At 46.2% G+C, this 16,057-nt stretch overlaps 2 protein-coding genes across 2 annotated transcripts in view; one reads left to right on the forward strand and one right to left on the reverse strand.

The window, feature by feature from the left end:
* NKD1 (NKD inhibitor of Wnt signaling pathway 1) overlaps positions 1-16,057 on the forward strand; it is a 97,893-nt gene that overhangs the window by 54,966 nt on the left and 26,870 nt on the right. The window lies entirely within an intron of this gene.
* LOC148216495 (uncharacterized) lies at positions 953-14,204 on the reverse strand. The gene is made up of 3 exons (XM_088136363.1): positions 13,256-14,204; positions 12,935-13,138; positions 953-988 (listed from the first exon to the last, which is right to left on the reverse strand). Exons 1-3 carry the CDS (start codon positions 13,964-13,966, stop codon positions 953-955), a joined length of 951 nt encoding a protein of 316 aa, XP_087992489.1. The 5' UTR covers positions 13,967-14,204.

Consider the following 16,057-nt stretch of genomic DNA (forward strand, 5'->3'; position numbering starts at 1 on the left):
GCCGCTGTACAGCTTGTTTACAACAGATTTACAACAAGTTAAAAAGTGTGGTAAAAGTACAGATTTGCCCCAAACAATGCAGATTAGTCTTAGCAAACCCTAATAGTATTTATCTTTTGTCTCCATGCAGTTCCACTGGATGGTGCCAGGGCCATATGTGTCTTCCAAGCATGCTTGTTGATGTCAACCTGTGAGCCACTGTTAGGTATTCTTGAGATGGTTCACAGTACGTATGCCAGAGTAGTTGACTAAGTTCCTTGCCCTAGGTAAAATGGCAGCGTGTTTGGAATGTACCAGATAAATGTTTTAGGAGCATTTATTGTTATTTCCACATGAGTTGCAGCCTTTCAGTTCCAGCTCACATCAAAGGGATAACTTGGAAGAGTTAGCCTGTTTACTGCAGATCATCACACTATAAATGTGGAGGTCATTTCTCCACTTATGTCACCAGCACAACTTGGTCTCCTTCTTGCTCCTTTCGTATTAGATTGAACATGCAACAGTAACTCATGAAAAGAGCTATTGTTCTGCATTCATTTAACCTTACTTTGAATAGGTTTCCAGTACCTATGAGGGACACTGACAGAACTAGGTATGATTAGTCTGAGAACACTTAGGGGGGGATAAGATAATATTCTTCAAATATCTGAAGGTGTCAAGCCCCATACAGCAGGACATGATCAATGAAGTATGAATTGTATAGCCTTCAATAAGGAGTTTCAATGGAAGAATTTGGAAACTGTGATAGGAACCTCCATCCTTCATGGTTGGTGAGTTCATTAAGATGGAGTCTCTTTGCACGCTTTGAATCACTTTTCCTGGGCTTTTTGCAGCATGGACTAAACCAACATTTGTAAGATAAGCTACTCATGAGCTTATTAGCTTATTATCTATTATTTATTTTTGTCTAATGTTCCTCCATTACTTTCTCAGCCTTTCCACCAAAAGGATGTCACATAGGAATGGGCTGAGACCTAGCTTCTGTTCTCTGGAGTACAAGACACAGGGGAGTGGATTTAAGTTAGAGAAAAGCAAATTCTAGTGGAATGTTAGAAGAAACTTTCGAATGGTGAGAGTAGTTAATAGTAATTAGTGGGGTCAGTCAGTAAAGGAGGTGATGGAATTCCTTTCTCCTGGATATGTTGAAAGTCCTCTGTTAAGGATGCTTTAATATGGAGTCCTGAGCGAAGCAGGGAATGGAACTCAATTCTTCCATCTCTATGTTTCTAGGAGAATGACCACAGAAACCCACCAGTTAAATTAAAATTAAAATCTAAGTCAAGTAGCTATGAAAGGGTGGTATATGTACACACGAGTGTGCATTTATAGAGCACTCTTTTCTGTCTCAGAAGGAAGATAGCAAGAATTAATTGATGGAGGGAATTTGTAACCTGTCTTTTCATAATGTTCATATGGCTGGTTAAATTCTGGAAGCCCTTGGAGGCTGAATGTTTTCAGACACAGCAGCCTTATTGTTCTTGGGAAAACTGTAGCAAATAATACTAACAGCAAGTGCGGGGCAGGAGAGGCAAGGAGGAAAAAGGAAAATAGCTTCAGCCAGCTTGGTGTCCTAGCCTGAAGAGTACAAAACTGTCAGGGGCCTATTGTGTATTTCAACTTTGCTTTTTTTCAGGGTAGCTGCAGAAAACCCAAAGTTTTACTCAACAGGCAGAGAATAAGGTAGCCTTTGTTACCTAGACAGATTATAGCTTCCCCCCACCCCTTCCTCTTAAAATCTGCTCTTCATAAAAGCTCAGCAGGAACGGTGGAATTTCTGACTTGCTTCAGATACTGAGGTGACTTTTATAGTTCTCAAGTAGCTTCAGGGATTTCATCACATGTTTTAAGTTTGAGGAGAAGGGGTGGGAAATAGAGATGTATTTTTAGTGGGGGAAAAGTTTTTTTTTCCATTCTCCTTTAACAGATGTTTCATCTCAATCATATCCAGACCTCAAAGTAGTTGCATCAGTCAGCTTTATTCTACTATGGAGGGGGAAAAATGACAAAATGGCATTTATTTAGAGTCAATCTTCTCTCTTTCCTATATTTCCCTCCCCCACATTTTAATGGAACCGCTATTAGTCTGTGAAAAAAGAAAATAGTAAATTTAAAGCAATCAGGTAAACCTGAAGCATTAATTCTCATTATAGACAACCCGGTAACCAGCTGGCTTGTTTTAAGTGAGGAGTCTGATGACTTGGGCTTCACAGTGCTGGTAGGGATCCCAGAAGTTGGTCCCTCACATCTGGAGAGATCCTGATTGAGGAAAACTGCTTTAGACTAAACCTTTCCTAACTACTTCAATATATTTTTGTGGGGAAAGGGGGATGGTGTTGAAATCCTGAACATAATCAGGATTTCCCCCTTTTATTTTAGTAAGGAAGATCCAGGAATGCAAGAAACATTCCAGTCTATGAAATGATGTAGCATAAAGTGCATAATGTAGACTGAAGTTCAGCTTGCTCCAGAAGGTGGTTCTTTTAAAATGAATATCCAAAGAGATCTTGGATGGGTCACACTTGGGGAAGATTTTTTTCAGGTGTCTAAGAACAGTAAGCCTTCTCATCTTCACCCTTGGCATGATCAGTGATTCTGCATTACAATGAAGACTTGATGATAATGATGATGATGATATAAAAATAAATGACAATGATTTTCAGGCTGTGTGTAAAGTGAGACAGCATATCAATATTGTTTTTCATAATTACATGATAACAAATAGCAAGGTACAAAAATAGCAAGGTGGTTTTGTTGTCCAGCACATATATTGAAAGAGTGAGGAGTGAAGGACATCATATTGTCCTGCTGACTATGATGGTAAGATTTTATACAGTATATGTGAAATTTGGGCTGCATTTTTTAGAAAGTACATGCCCAAGGGATGGAGATGTTTGGAGGACCAGTCTAGGACAATACATTTAAATCTGTTTGCAGGAACATGGATTGCGTGGTTAGTTCACAGCAACCAGAAGGACATTCAAAATTGGTCTCCACAGCATTATTTCTTTACGATTAGCTATGTGAGGATCACAGTGACAGCTTTCCCCATGGGAAGCAATTTTGATGAAAAGGGTGATATGATTATTCCATCATCTTGGCGTTTTCAGAGTTCTTGTTATCACAGCAAATGTGGGAGAAACACAGCTTTTTTGTGGCACATCTAAGTTAGCCGAGAGACTGGTTGGGGATCAAAGTCTGCATTATTAATGATATTACCTATGCACACCCTTCATTTAAATTAGTGTTGTGTAGGCTTTCCTTGGGAACTTCAAAATAAAACAACCCTAAAGGGATCACCAGACAACCTCCCTCCAAAAATCAAAATGAAATAAGAAAAAAATGATGATGAAAACATAAATATGTAAAAATTGAGGTTGTGTGAGAGAAAGGAGTTCTGTCTGTAAACTGCAGCTGCCAACCCATATAAGTACTGAGCAACTCTGGGGAAAAAAAGGGAATTTGTGTTATTCTGAGTGGGGGTTTGGATTTCCTCTCCCCATTGCACTTTGTCCCTCTTTTGTTAACAGCAGGAGTTTGGGCCATTGGGTGGGGCCAGGCAGGCTAAACACAGCCAAAGGTGTAACGGGCCCAGGGAAGCCACAAGGCATATGCCCTGACAGGCCATCACAATCCCACAGAGCTGAATATCAACCCTGTTGTGTTTCTTTTGTAGGCTGGTGTGAGTCATTTCTCTGTTGGTGAACCCACTGATTAAATGAGGGGGCCATGTTGGAAAAAATTAAGCAAGAATTCTTGGAGTAATGGGACTGCTCTGGTTTAATCGGATTGTTGCCACTGTCACCTTATGGACTGCTGCTCTGAGTTGCTTCCTTTTTCTTTTCATGCTTCCCCCACCAACAGTCATTTCTAAAGGATGAAAGGACGTTGTTGCATTAGTTTGCTCTGATTGTGCCTCCCAGCACTTTGACTAGCCAGAAGAAGCTACTGGTAGCACTTTTCTGAAGCTTCTGGTAGTTCTTTGGAACCCCCAGACAAGGAAGAGGGAGTGGCTCAGAACGCCAGGACAAAAGATGATTGACTCTCAGTGCAGATCACTTCATTGAGCCAAATCGTAGCCATCTCAACTGGGCCTAATATTTAATTCAGGTGGATTTATTTCTCTCTAAAAGTTGGCTCTGGGTAGTAATGATTGATGATGGCCTATTGTCCTCCAACTTCTACCAGTGGGAAGGTGGAGCAGGATTATTGTTACATTCTGTCACCATCCATGACTATTCAGCTTCACTGAGTCTGTGATACTTTAGGTCAGTGTTGTCCAAACTTGGCCACTTTAAGATGAGTGGACCAACTCCCAGAATTCCCCAGCCAGCATGGCTGGCTGGGGAATTCTAGGAGTTGAAGTCCTCTCATCTTAAAGTGGCCAAGTTTGGACAACACTGCTTTAGGTAAACTAGCATTCGATTTGCTGATATGTACATCTATTCATGTAGATATTATAGATGTTGATATTTGTCTTGTGGAAAGAACATTTAGGCCAGGGGTCACAACATGGCACTTGTTATTCAGAGCATTTCTCCCCTGATGGCATCTTCAGGACCCCCCAAAAGAAAGAAGGAAATATTTTTTTCTTTTAATCTTGTGAGATTTTCAGGGCAAATATGGTGAATTCTTGCTAGGCCTCAGGACAAATACACTGAACTCTTGTGATTTGGTGATCTTGCAGGATTTGGCTATTTTTATATGCTGCCCCTTGACAGCTATCTTTAAGTAAGCTGTCTTGCTTTGTGAATTGCGGAGAGTCCTGTAATTGTAGTGGGACACAAATTTGATTAACAAATGAATGGGATTTTGTCTCTGTTATAGGAGATCTTATAACTAAGGCCAAAGCTAGGCTACATATTACACATCTTCATAAACAGATATCTGGAACCAAAGGTTTTCCCTAGGGCCCCATAAGTATGTGGAACCCCCACCCCAGATCCTCGAGTGCCACGTGTGTAGCACTTACAGTGTTTAAGACAGATACTTGGAAAGTAGCCATGTTAATTTAATTTAAGCTTAAATATCTACAAAACTAAATTAAATTTAGGTTTTATCCTGGTCCACCCATTTCTTCAACCTCCTTATTTTTGGGAGCGTTCTTCTGGGACTCTTCTCAAAAACCTTCCAATCTCAAGGCATTTAGCATCTGCTCCTCAAGCTAATATTCTGTATCCTACTTCTGTTTTGCACTTCCATCTGCTGATCTCCCAGAGTTTTTGTTTCATATCTGGGAGCCCTGTGCACCATTAGTAGTCATCTGCTACACAAGTCATAAGACCCAACACAAGCTGTGTGTCTTCTTTTATGAGGCAGTAATTTGGAACCATGTGGGTTTTTTTTTTTTTGAAAAGGCTTTTCTGTACATAGCAATATAACATTTTCATCTTCTCTTCCTTCTCAACTGAACTTGCTAACTTTGGGAGGAGGATGATGAGTGGGGAGGGGTAGGATAGGGGGAAAATATATACAGTTTATCCTTTGATCTCAGCAGAGATGGGAAAAGGCTGTTCTGTTGAGGCTTTTGGCTAACAGAACAGTGTTTAGAATTTAACTTTGCTTAATTAATTAGTAATTCTGTTTAATGCTGTCTGATCTTCATCCAAAAGGTATTCTGAAGCTTGGAAAAGTGAACATCAAAGTATGTTGGGTGAGGATGGTCAAGTATGGCATTTAATCTAGCTGCTGCTGTTGATGAAACGTTACCAGCCAGGCCACTAATTAGAAAGAGAAACGATTGTCTGGTAGATAAATTCATCAAGCCGTTTAGTGCAAAAAATAAAGCTAGGTGCCTGAGCTAGTCCTGAAGTGATATAATTGCTAAATAATAGGAGTTTAGAACTGCCATATGTTTTGGCAATATCTGTCCATTTTCTTTTCCTGTGTTTTTTTTTTTAAGGAAGAAAAAGGATTTATGGGTTCTAAAGTTACTAAATGGGCTACTGTTGCTTCAGATCTTGGGTTGAATTAATGATCAGTGCAAACAGAGAGAAAGCTATTAATTCTTTATATCTTGTCTATATGATCCCCTTGTCTTCTTCTAACTGTCCAGTCAAATAAATTATTCAGATTGAGAAAGTTGGGGGTCAAGGATTAGTCAGTCAGGACCAGCTGAGAGAATGCTCAAACAGACAGATATGCTATGTTGTTGTTGAAGTGAGTAGTATGCGATTAGCTACGTAGATCTCATGGGAGCCGGTAGCCATATTTGTCTATGTAGTATGGAGTTCAGTAAAAAGACAGTAGTCTTGCAAGATATCTTATGGAGGCATAATTCTTAATCATGGTTTCTTTTCCATAGTTCAACGTTGGCTGTGATCACATAACACACTAAGCCATAGTTTGCATAACCGTGGGTAGCCACACTTTACAAAATAACTCACAGTTGGGTTCATGCAACATGCTGAGGCACAAGGAAGAGAATCACGTTTTGGTTTAGGGTGTTGTGAGGGAAAATCAAGCCTCCTCAACTTCCCATATTCCCATTAAATCCCAGGGCTAACTTCTCCAAAGGGCAGAAGAAACGATACTGTCACCTTTATGACAGTATCCTGCCCTTGGGAAATGATTGGAGACCTTCTCCTTCCTTGGAGAAACTGAAAGAAACTCTCCATACAGTTGGAGAATTTCATAAGATCATTTGTGTCCAGGTGTAACGAGACTAGTCCACAAAGAGGCAATTGATCAAAAGCTTGCTATATTTTTGCAATCTGCCACCACAGTGGTTGGCCTAAAGTAATTTCCCCCCGCCACTCTCTCCTGCTTTTTTTTTTTAGATTTTTTAAATCTTGCCTTTATTATTTTTTATAAATACCTCAAGGCGATGAATACCTAATACTCCTTCCTCCTCCTCTTTTCCCCACAACAACAACCCTGTGTGGTTTGTTGGGCTGAGAGAAAGGGACTGGCCCAAAGTCACCCAGCCGCCTTTTGTGCCCAAGGTGGGTACTGAGAGTATTTCTCAACATTTCTCTGAAGGCCTGAACCTTGAAAGAAAATTCAGCCCCACTGAATTGACTAGCCCTGGATATAACATTCTGCAAAAGTTGCTAGGCCTATTGCACTAACGCAGATTGACAGTAATGCAACCAGATCTCTCTGTACACACCCTTTTATTGTCCCTTGTTCTCTAATAACAAATAGATGTTATTAATTAACTGACCTCAGCCACAGATATCTGTAAGGATTCTTGTAGCAATTAGTTTCTTGAATGCAAGAGTACTATTTCGCAGTGTTTGAAAGGTAATATTTCTCTCCCTTCCCCTCCTTTGTCGTATTTCCAGTTTCAGATAGAAAAGAAACATTGTACCGTGGCGTTTGAGGCACATACTTTCTAATTAGCAGCAAAGAAAAGGAGAAAAGAGACTCTGTGAAGAAGCAAATGAGATGTACTTTCAAAGATGTAATCCTCATTCAACTGAAAATGAGAACAAAAAGCCTTGGTTTTAGATAGTACGATGGTTTGTCGTCGTCCCCCCCCCTCCCCCCCGCTTTTCTGGACTAAGGAGTAAATACTGTCCACTGACGGGGTTTGCCTATACTGGTTTCAGGAAATTCAGAGATCACCTCCCTCCAAAGCAAGCCTCTTAAGTAGGAATTGAATAAATCAACCTAACTCTCCCTCAAAGTAAATGTCTCAAACAAGCCAGCATTTGCATTCCAAAATCATCCTTCCAAAAAAAACCCCAAATCACTTGGTGGAACAGGCGAGTTCATCTTCAAACTTACCTTCATGTAACTAAAGGGCAGCTCCAGAATCTGCTTCTACCTCCTTCCCCTCACTTTCCCTGCCTCCGTTAAAGTTCCAGTGGAAAGACTGCAAAAAAACCCCAACCCAACAACCCTGTTCTGTGGCCACCAGGAAAGGAGAACGTTAGCCTGAGTGCTCTCGCAACGAGGCAACTTCTCTTTGAGGAGCATGGATCTGGTTTGCATCTTCTCTTGTGGTTGATTTGTCTGAGGGAGCAGAGTAGAGTCTCAAGTGGGCCTTGGGAAAAGATCCCTCCTCAGCTCCCCAGATTGCCTGATTCCTTCTGTTCCCACTGCTGTTGTAGGGTGGGCAGACCCTGGGCAGCAAGAGAACCAGCTGGCCAATCCCTCATCATATAACAAGTAGTACCATCATTTTGGAGAAAGGTGACCGTTTGCGTGGGCTTCTGCATAGGGTGGCTGCCGATGGACTTCCTAAGCAGAAAGCAAACAGGTGTGATTGCTCTAGCATCTGACCTGGGTGCTTTTGAGCACTGCCATCCAGCTCACTGGTTTTCTAGAGAGGAGGATCGCCTTTCAGTTAAGAAGAAGAAGAAATTGCATACCATTCCACCTTGCTAGAAAGTCTTTCCTGCCAACATTTAGAGGCAGAATCTAGGAAACGTCAACAACTGACAAACCTTGTATTTCCCAGAAGTAGCCTCCACTGGAAGGTAGCAAACTCCTGTTGAAACAAAAGGGTGAGTTTCCAAAGCAGTTTATAATATACAGGTAGTCCTTGATTTACAACCACCATGGTTCTGAAATGACCCTTGCAAAGGTTTTACGTAGCTCTAAAACCCAGGATTTAGGGCACATTTAAAGTAACTTAATCTAATACGTAGTTATTCCCATAAGAAACAAATTATGTCTTTTTGCAATTGCAAATCTGAGGTTTTAGTCTCCCAAATGCATTTGTGTTTGTTGTGTGCACATGACTATTTGACATCTGAAAAAGATGAATATTTTTCCTGAAGTCATCTTGCCTATGGACCTGTTTTGAACTGCTCTGAGATGGAAACTAGGATCCTTGATGGCCTCCCTTTTATTTAAAATAGTAATCTAGTCTGGACAAAGTTTAATATTGTTGGCAAGGATTTTGGTGGAAGTTCACATGGTGCACAGCTGAACTCTAGCATTTTGCTCTGTGGTGTTTCTTGGGTTGTAGCGCTGCCAGTTTTAACTCTTCCAGGCCATCGTTCACATTTTCCTTTATAGAGGCTTTCAGCGCACTGCTTTTCTGTTGTGTGTGTGAGACGTGAACAAATCTCTTTAATTGTCCTGTCCTGTTTCATATGCATATAGACAGCTGAAGGACAAATACCCTAAAAGCACTTAAATTTTCTGTATTTCAGTTAAACGCATGTTAAAATAGAATTTGTTTGCCTCAAGCCAAGAATGCGCTGCTTTGATTTTTTCCCCCCTTATACTATCTATTCCAATGACTGAGCAGTTTGATTGATTCAATGATCGTTTCATCCTGGACAGCCCTTTTGAAGAGGGCTGCTATTAGTGACATTAAAAAAAAAAAATCCCGATAGATCTAAATGAATTAATTTGCAAATTATGATGCCTTTTTCATTCCTGGAAAAGATGTATCTGTAGAAGTGAACAGCATATGCAATTAATAAAAATGACTTAGTGTGCAATCATAGAGATAATATGTATTATGGAAAGTTTCTATCTTGGTTTATACTTGTTACTGAAGATATTTCAGAAGCCAACCTCAATGTTTCTTGCATTTACTGCATAGCATGCTGTTTCTCTCATGCATCGTAAACTTTAGTAACTGTGCAACTTTATATCTACAGCACAATACAATATCTTCATTTCAGTCTTGGACTGGCAATAATGTAAAAACTAGAGCCTATGGGATTAACAGCCATGATCGTAAAACAGTCTCTTTTCTAAAGATTGTAAGGACAGTAACTGAGTTAGAAGATGGGGCAGTAGGAGTTGTAAGTGAAATCAAAATCTGCACTGTGTTTTCTAAAAAAATGAATGGCGACAGCAAAAACGGTTAGCCTGGGAAACTAATACAGCAGGACAGACATGAGTGATGTTGAGTATGGTTGGCTATAACTGGCAGAAATTACCTGAACATTATATGTTATCTTTCTCTCTTATCAATCCATCCATCCATCCATCCATCCATCCATCCATCCATCCATCCGGTTTATAAACTGTTTCAATTGTAATCAACTCAATTGTTTGGTGACATATACTCTGTCCATCACAAGGTTTAAAACACTACATTAACAATACTTAATCTTTAAACCTCATACCCTGAGAAACGCTCTGCAGCATAGACAGTCTCAAGCTACAGGGGGACTGTATCTATTTCAATCTCCAAAGGCTTCCGGGAAGGTCTTAACAGCCTTCCCAAATTCCACAAGGATTGGAGATGTTCTAATCAGGGAAGGAGGGTGGGATGCTGTTCCAGAGGAGAGGAGTAGTTATCAGGGATGAGTCAGAGAGCAGCAAAGAGATGTTAAATTGGTCTGAACTGCCTGGTAACCTGGTGAGTAGTGGAAGAATAACAGTTCTGTGGAGGTCTTCAAATGGGGAGAAGAGGAGGATATGCTCGGTGATTTTGATTTGCCTTGTGTTTCAGAGTCACAGCTTGGTCCTAATATAGCCAAGAGAGGGTGGGGTTGCAGGGGGCCAGAGCAGAGGCCCTTCTCTTAGGGTCTTCTAGCTGCATAAGAATGGAGCTGGTTGTGAGATTTGCCCCGTTCGACAGAGAAACTCTCGTGACACGTGTGGTTCACAAAGAAGGTTTACTCATGCGTAACGTAGTAGTCACAAGCAAAGCCAGGACTGGCTTGGTACAATTGCATCACTTGTTATATTCCCCCCTTCCCGCGCTTTTTCCCGCCTCGTGATCGCGTTGCGGCTGTGGGCTATTAGGCCCCCCCAATAATCCCCCTTGATTGTCCATGATGGCAGGTTCGGTCAGGGTCCATTGTCCTTGATGGGCAGTCCCCCCCGGCTTGGGTTGGTCCCTCCCCGTTACGTGCAAGCCCGCGGGTTCTGTGCTGCGCGCGATCTTGTTTCGCTGCCTGCGGCCCCGTTCATTGTTGGCTCGCGCCGTTATCAGTTTATAGTTAAAAGCTTCCGCTGCGGTTTTCCTGTTTGGCTGGGCGCAGGTGGCCCGTTAATTAGCGGCGCTTTCAGTTCCTCTTTTCCTCGCTAGCTGCCGCCGGTGGAGTTCGCTGGCTACGAGCTTCCCCGAAGCCCCGTGCTGACCGAACCTGACATACCGCCCCCCTGAAGACAAGTCCCCCTCTTAATTGGGCTACTAGGGTGTTGCCCCCATCTGCCATAACGGTGTGCCTTTCCTTGGCTAAGTCACTTATAGGATGGGTCCCCGAAGGTTCTCCTTCCCCTCCTTCCCTTCCTTCGCCGCTGCGCACGTCGAGCAGCTGGCCACGTACTCCCTCGTATCCCTCCGGAGAGACGGCCACCAGAACTGTTCACGCAGGAGGTGGAAAGTCCTAACAAACCCACAGTGTCCCGTAGTGTCCTCGGCGTGCCCTCTCCGGAGCACATCCACCCGGCAAGCTTCTGGAACGTAGAGCCTCCCCTTGTGCTCCCAGCAGGTCCCTTGTTTCGTCAGGGAGTCCTTGTTGTTTACTAACCAGGGGTCTCCCTCGCTCGCCTCTGCACAGCGCCGCCTCAGCTCCGGCTCGGCTCCCTTCCCCTGCTTCTCCCTTGGGGGTTGGGCTCCGCCTTTCGCTTCCAGCTGGGTCGTCCTTGTTGGGTCTGTCAATTCGAGTGGCGGCTCCCTCAGTGTCCTACAACCTTCCAGGTTCCCCTGGCCACGGCCAGGTCCCAGTCTATCGCCGGTTGCTTCACTCACGCTTGGCGCGGACCAGTCGGCTCCCGGCGCCGCTCCTGCCCCCGCTCTTGATGCCAGTGTGATCGCCGCCTGCTTTGCCACGGGGCCCTCGGGTCCCGCTGCCACCGTCTCTGCTGTAGCCGACCCCTGCGTTGCTGTGGGGCCCTTCGTCGTTGATGCCACCGCCACCTCGGCGGTCTCTGACCCCTCTCGTTTGTTGGTCGCCCTCGGCGCCGTCCTCGTATTCGCCTGACGGGCGGTTGGTCGCCCGGGCCCCGCTGCTGTCGCTGCTGCGGCTTGCCGGCCCTCGGCTCTCCGTCGCGCAGTCGCCACCTCGCCTAGCTCCGTGGGGTCCTCAGCTCCCGCGCCGCCTCCGCGGCTCGACCCGGCTTCCCCGGTGGTGCCGTCGAATCGCACCGTCTCTGCTGCCACGCTCTCTCGTGCGCTTGCCGCCTCGGCTCCTCTGCCGGTCCCCCTCGGCGCCGCCCTCGCCGCGTGTGCAGTTGGTTTCCCGGGCTCTATTGCCGCCGCTGCCGCAGCTCGCCAGCCCTCGGCTCGCCGTCGCCCAGCCGCCACCTCGCCGGGTTCTGTGGGGCCCCCTGTTCTCGTGCCACCTCCGCAGCTCGACCCCGTCTGCTCGGTGGTGCCGCCGAACCGCATCGTCTTGGCCACCCAATCGATGTGCGGGTTCTGGCGCGTAAGCCATGCCAGCCCCAGCACTAGTGCATGGCCGGCCCCCGGGGCAACTACTAAGCCTAGCTCCTCCCGGCTTGTCCCCACTGTCAAACCGACCGGCTCAGTGCGATACTGCGCCGGTTCCCCCCCTGCCGTCGATCCATCCAACTGGCTGAGTGCGAGGGGCTTCCTGAGTCTCCTCACGCTGAGCCCCAGCGCGGATGCCAGTACCGGGTGGATCAGGCAGTGGGTGCATCCCGAATCCAGCAAGGCATCGACTTTCGCCTCTGCTTCTGATCTCACCCCCTTGAGGTGGACCCTGATCCTCATGGGCGAGTAGCTTCTTCTGTCCCGCCCTTCCTCACGCTGCCACTCCGTTGGCTGCTCTGGGGTGCGCCTCAGCGTCGCCGGCCATCGCCTCCCGCTGGCTCGCTCTCCCCTCCTCGCAGAGCCGGGCTTCCTCGTGAGCCAGCCGGCTCCGCTGCACACCGCTCCACTAGCTGCTGTCTCCTCCCAGGATCGGTCGGGGTCCCTTATAGCCGGGAATCGCTGGCCCCCGTCCTTTGTGCAGCTCGCCAAGACCCCCTGCCTCGAGGGACACTGCACCATCCGATGCCCCTTGCCTCCACACCGGTAGCAGGTCCCTGCAGTCTGCCGGGCGTTTCCAACCTCGATCCTCTGCCGTCGGCTCCTGCGCCTTGCCTCCGGTGCCGCCTCACTTTGGTCCGCTGTGGCTGGTATCGGGGCTCGCGCCTCTCGCTTCCCCGGGTCTCCGGCATCCCCCGCCGTCTCCACCAGCCAGCTCCACTTCACTAGAGCCTCCAGGTCGTCCCTACTGGGTGCTCCCCCCTGGATCTCTGAGTGGAGCCTGTCCTGCACAGGGCGATAGGTTAGTGGCTTGGGACGCCCCGAGAGCTCGCTCCTTGAGCTCCTGAATCGGGGCGCTTCTGCTGGCCGCCGACCCCCCTTCGCGCTCCCCGTCAGGCTGACCACTTCTGCTAGCCTGGTCTCCACGCCGCCCTCTGCGGCTGCCCCAGCCGGGGCCCTGGGTCCGCCACTCCATGCCTCCCGCATGCCCGGTACAGCTGTCGTCTGCTGCTGGAGGTCGCCCTCCAGCCCGTCCAGCCTCTCCTCCGGCTCCTGGCTCCCGGACCCTGCGCCGCTGCTCCCGGGAACCGCACGTCCCGTCAAGCCCTCTGGCTCCGTCCCGCTGCTGAGCGCCCGCTTGGCGCCCCGCGAACTGGCCGTGGTTGTGGGTCCCCTCTTCCTCACGCTAGGGACTGGAGTCATCTGCGCAACCTCTGGTCTAGGCTCCGTGCAGTTTCTTGAGGTCATATCCTCACTGCTGCCGTTATCGCCCGATTCCTTCTTCGCCTGCGACTCTGCCCCTGGGGCCTTGCCCCGCCGAAAGATGGTCTGCAACATCACTTGGACAGCATCCATCCGCTGCTCGATCTTGGCCTCCAGTCGGGTGAATCGTTCCTCAAGCTCTCGGGCCTCGGGTTCCGAGTCACTACTCGTCGCGGCCCCCCAGGCTGGCGACCCGTTGGGGCTCCTGCCCCCGCCGAACGACCACCCGTCCTCTGGCGCCCTCTTGGCTGTGTCCGTGCGCCATTCGCCCCGGACTGGTCCCGCCATCACGCCTTCGGATCTGGGCTCCTGGTAGCCCAGCTGGCACGCGGTTTCCCCATCGCTTGCCATCTCCTGGTGCCGTTAATCAATTCCTCTCCGGTCTTGGCTGCAGGGAAAGAAAGGTGAGCGCTCCTCGGTGTGTACCGGGTAGCACTCAATGTGAGTCCTGGCTTTATGTGAGATTTGCCCCGTTCGACAGAGAAACTCTCGTGACACGTGTGGTTCACAAAGAAGGTTTACTCATGCGTAACGTAGTAGTCACAAGCAAAGCCAGGACTGGCTTGGTACAATTGCATCACTTGTTATATTCCCCCTTCCCGCGCTTTTTCCCGCCTCGTGATCGCGTTGCGGCTGTGGGCTATTAGGCCCCCCCAATAATCCCCCTTGATTGTCCATGATGGCAGGTTCGGTCAGGGTCCATTGTCCTTGATGGGCAGTCCCCCCCGGCTTGGGTTGGTCCCTCCCCGTTACGTGCAAGCCCGCGGGTTCTGTGCTGCGCGCGATCTTGTTTCGCTGCCTGCGGCCCCGTTCATTGTTGGCTCGCGCCGTTATCAGTTTATAGTTAAAAGCTTCCGCTGCGGTTTTCCTGTTTGGCTGGGCGCAGGTGGCCCATTAATTAGCGGCGCTTTCAGTTCCTCTTTTCCTCGCTAGCTGCCGCCGGTGGAGTTCGCTGGCTACGAGCTTCCCCGAAGCCCCGTGCTGACCGAACCTGACACTGGTGATGAAAGCTGTGAGATAAACATGAGTAGAGTTTTGTTGCCTCGGCATAGGAATAATCATGGTTTGTTTTTTTTTAGCCAAGTAAAGAGTAAGTCATCCTTGGATCGATTTCTTGTAAAGGAGTATATTATTTATTTGTGATTCTTTGTGTGTCTATGGGCAATTTTTATTAGACGTTTGACTAGTCACGGTGCTGCTTCTTTCTAAAACTTGGTTTGTGGGTAGGTGAGAGACAGAGAGGGGATAATCACTGGAAAAAATTACGGTGTGCTGCATCTTCAAATACAGATGTTAAAAGTAGCAGTCCCTCCAGCAATCAGATTGCAGGCCAGATGAACAAGAAATCTTTGCCTGCATACCATATTAAAACACATGTCCAAGACATTTATGCGGCAAGCTTTTCCTTCTCCATCATCTTTCCAATATTCTTTACTTTTATATTTGTAGGATCTAATTTGTCACAGCACAGTTTTTACCTGCCAGAAAGTGTTACTTTAATCTTTTATTTATCTCTCTGACTTTGGAGAAAGATTAAACTGCAGTGCTTAAAGCCAAGAGCGTTTATTCTCTTTTGGACTTGTTCTCTGCTTGCCCGTATCTTGCCTGCACATAGAAACTTAATTTAAGGTTGATGAAGGATGAAATATCACTTAACACTAATCCATAAGGCAGCTTATTTGTTTTGGGGGTTTACTGCAATGTGTAAAGCTAGCCATTATGGCTTTTAGTTGTATGTGCAAGCCACAGTGCTGTGGTTTGTTAAAAAACACATGGCATTAAAAAAAATAAAAATAATTTCTGATTTAGCCTTATATGCAGACTGGGCCATTGGCTTCTGTGGGTTTTGAATGAGAAATTGATGTGTGCCTTGTAACAAGTCTATTGTCTTAGTAGAAATGTTCCAGGTTTTGATATTTCCTTTTTTCTTTTTAAAATTTCACTTTTGTATTTCCTTTGAGTGTAATTTTTTTAAAGCTCATTTTTCTTCATCCAGAGGGCATTTCAGTAGAGGATGGGGTCCTATCAATATTGTATTCTGTTAAATCAAATAAGATTTTGGATGTTAAAGTTATGATTCTGTAAGCTAGTTTTTTCAGTAGAACTTCACTTAAAATTTTTATACAAAGTACTTGAAAATTAAGCAGACATTTAAAACATAGGTTTTACAATGAGGTCCCTGGCATATCAGGTAATTAAGGCATGAAACGACAAATATGTTTTATTTCACGTCAGAATAAAGCTTTCAGTATAGATATTTTGAAGCTGGAATGTTTTGAGGTAGAAACAGTTTGCACTGAAAAATATGCCTCTCAATAAAGCTAAGCTGGGTTTCATGTTGGGAAAATGTGCTGTGGGTCATACACAGAACAAAACTCTAAAAATTCATGAGGTTTGTTTCATGCTTTGTCAGCCTTACTAGGTAGACCAGACGAGAAACAC

Source organism: Python bivittatus, unplaced genomic scaffold (assembly GCF_059951505.1).
Source record: "Python bivittatus isolate LINGU-HERP-01145 unplaced genomic scaffold, Pbiv_v1 ctg000190_np1212, whole genome shotgun sequence".
In the NCBI taxonomy this organism is placed as follows: domain Eukaryota; kingdom Metazoa; phylum Chordata; class Lepidosauria; order Squamata; family Pythonidae; genus Python; species Python bivittatus.

Bases quoted from the DNA above. Each gene is read 5' to 3' on its own strand.
- LOC148216495 (XM_088136363.1), bottom strand. From the start codon at position 13,966: ATGGCAAGCGATGGGGAAACCGCGTGCCAGCTGGGCTACCAGGAGCCC. The intron at 13,139-13,255 runs GTCAGCCTGACG...CGCCCTGTGCAG, and splicing joins AGACCAGGCTAGCAGAAGTG to GACAGGCTCCACTCAGAGAT. The intron at 989-12,934 runs GTTGGAAACGCC...CTTGTACTCCAG, and splicing joins GCCGACGGCAGAGGATCGAG to AGAACAGAAGCTAGGTCTCA.